At 40.1% G+C, this 2500-nt stretch overlaps 1 protein-coding gene across 2 annotated transcripts in view; it reads left to right on the top strand.

The window, feature by feature from the left end:
- The first annotated feature begins 603 nt into the window (after nucleotides 1-603).
- hikeshi (heat shock protein nuclear import factor hikeshi) overlaps nucleotides 604-2500 on the top strand; it is a 5318-nt gene continuing 3421 nt past the window's right edge. Inside the window, exons 1-2 of one of the 2 annotated variants that reach the window (XM_028565829.1) lie at nucleotides 604-1017; nucleotides 2053-2430. In XM_028565829.1, the coding sequence (XP_028421630.1) occupies nucleotides 2095-2430 (336 nt within the window). In that variant the 5' untranslated portion in view covers nucleotides 604-1017; nucleotides 2053-2094. Of the gene's footprint in view, nucleotides 1018-2048; nucleotides 2431-2500 lie in introns of both variants that reach the window. The other variant, XM_028565828.1, reaches the window with a different exon arrangement.

Raw genomic sequence — 2500 nt, 5'->3', positions numbered from 1 at the left:
TGTTGAACCCAAAGTTATGGGCCCCCAACACACAAAACCTCTGGATAAATACAGATTATCTTATATTAATTGCAAAACTGACTCTGTTAAAATAATTCAATAATTAAATATTTTCTTTAGATGTGCAAAACATAAACGGTTTTATTATTACTTGAAATACAGACTTTAAAAAGACATACCAACGTCTTTTTATTATTATTATTATTATTATTATTATTATTATTATTATTATATTCCCAATTGTGTGAAATTGTATTGCCACTTTAAAGATGGTTTGCTTTTATTCTTTATGATTCTCACTTCCGGTTGTGCTTGCTGGCTGATGAACGAATCATCGATCGGCTACACAGCCAACAACAAACTTACTTTGTCCCTGAAGTTTGTCTCCCAGGCAGACTATCAATGCTACGTGCAGATTTACCTACCTAAAAATGTCATTATAACAGTAAACAAAAACGGTTTGCTTTCCCTGGACAATTCAAAGGGTAATGCTATTTCGCCAGATGGGCTAAACGCAGGCTATACTTAGAGCGAAATCGGGCAACATGCGCCTGTCAGTCTTAAAAAAGGGCAACTATTTCCCTTTTAATAGGCTGACTACAATACAGGGCAGTACGACGAACATTTGATAGTCGAGCAGCGGAGTCGGAACCACAACGTGCTGTTCTTCTAGAAGTTTCTACCGGTCCGTTACAGACCTGCCTTCATGAACAATACCACCCGCAGCTGGAGACGAGCCTCTTTTACCTGTTACTTTTACACAAGTTCCGCCGAGTTCTTCGGAGGCTGCTACACTGAAGCTAAAGCTAACTGTTTACATTCAAGCGGGCTGGCTAACAGCGAGGCTAACGGCTAACGGCTGACGGAGCTGTCAGTTGAGGCTAGAGGGGATACAGCTACGGCTGGCTGGCTAACGGCTGACTGTTAGCTGTCAGTTGAGGCCAGAGGGGATACAGCTACGGCGGAAAAATATCGCGATTTGGATTAAAATACACGGAACGACCACGCGTTTCCTGGGTGAGAATATTAGTTTTATATATATATATATATATTATTATTATTATTTTTTGAGCACATAACATTTAATATAATTTTTACAAAAATATGTATATACACACGAAATAACTCTCCCCAAAAAACAGATACATTAAAAAAATTAAGAAAAAAGAGGTACATTTAACATAAAATCACATTTAGTAAGAGGTTGTTTTTTTTTTTTGGGGGGACTACACTTTCCACAAGTTTAAAATATACTTTTTTTTCCTCTTTTATTTAAAAATTAAAATTTTCAGCATGACTAAGTATCAGAAAGAAAGAAGTACAAACATTGATATACATCAACAAGATCTATTCATCTGCACTTTGCTCATCCGTATATCTGTTTATATACTGTCTGTTTATATAAGGGTGTTTATTGTGTAAATACGCTTGTTTTTATTACTATTATTATTATAACCAATTCTATTTTTTCTATTTCTTATACTTTTTCTCCTATGTCTGTAGGTAAGACTTATAAAACTCCCTTTCTGTCATATTAGCTGAAACTGACCCTATGTTCTAGTAGAACTACATGAAGCAGGCTCCACCTACAGCCTGTAGTGTGATTTGCAAAAATTCCCAGCTCCCTGTTCAGATGCACCAATCAAGGCCGGGGGTCTAACTGCATGTCAGTCACTGCTCATGCACACACGTTCATTCTCCCTTTTTGGGGGTACTAACAGTATCTTTAATGTGTATTTGTGTTATTCTGATATGTGTAAAATGTTTTCTTTTGAGCTGTTGTAGTACAGGAATTTCCCCAGTGTAGGATTAATAAAGTCTATCTCATCTTATCTGATCTCATCATATCTCATCATATCTCATCTTATCTCATCTTATCTCATCTTATCTCATCTTATTTCATCTTATCTCATCATATATCTTCTCATCTTATCTCATCATATCTCATCTTATCTCATCATATATCTTCTCATCTTATCTCATCATAACTCATCTTATCTCATCATATATCTTCTCATCTTATCTCATCTCATCTTATATTCTCTTAGACAGAAGAAAGCTAAGTGGTCACTTCCTCGCTCGCTGCCAGCGGAGATGTTCGGGTGTCTGGTTGCCGGCCGGTTGGTGCAGACCGACGCGGTTCAGGTGTCTCCGGACAAGTTTGTGTTCAACCTGCCGGACTACGAGAGCGTGAACCACGTGGTGGTGTTCATGCTGGGCACGGTGCCGTTCCCCGCCGGTACCGGCGGCGCCGTCTACTTCTCCTTCCCGGACCCTGCCAGCGGCGGCCCGGTGTGGCAGCTGCTCGGCTTCATCACCAATGAGAAGCCCAGCGCCATCTTTAAGATCTCCGGGCTGAGGGGAGGAGAGGGAGGCGCGCACCCCTTCGGCATGATGGCCGCCTCTTCTCTGTCTCCCTCCGTGGCTCAGGTCGGTGTGTCAGCTGTCCCGTGTGTCCAAACACACTAAATATAAAGTTTCTGATATTGTGTTTATGATG

Source organism: Perca flavescens, chromosome 20 (genome assembly GCF_004354835.1).
Source record: "Perca flavescens isolate YP-PL-M2 chromosome 20, PFLA_1.0, whole genome shotgun sequence".
Lineage (NCBI taxonomy): Eukaryota > Metazoa > Chordata > Actinopteri > Perciformes > Percidae > Perca > Perca flavescens.
Note: the sequence above shows the minus strand (reverse complement) of the source record. Positions and strands in the feature narration are given on the sequence as shown.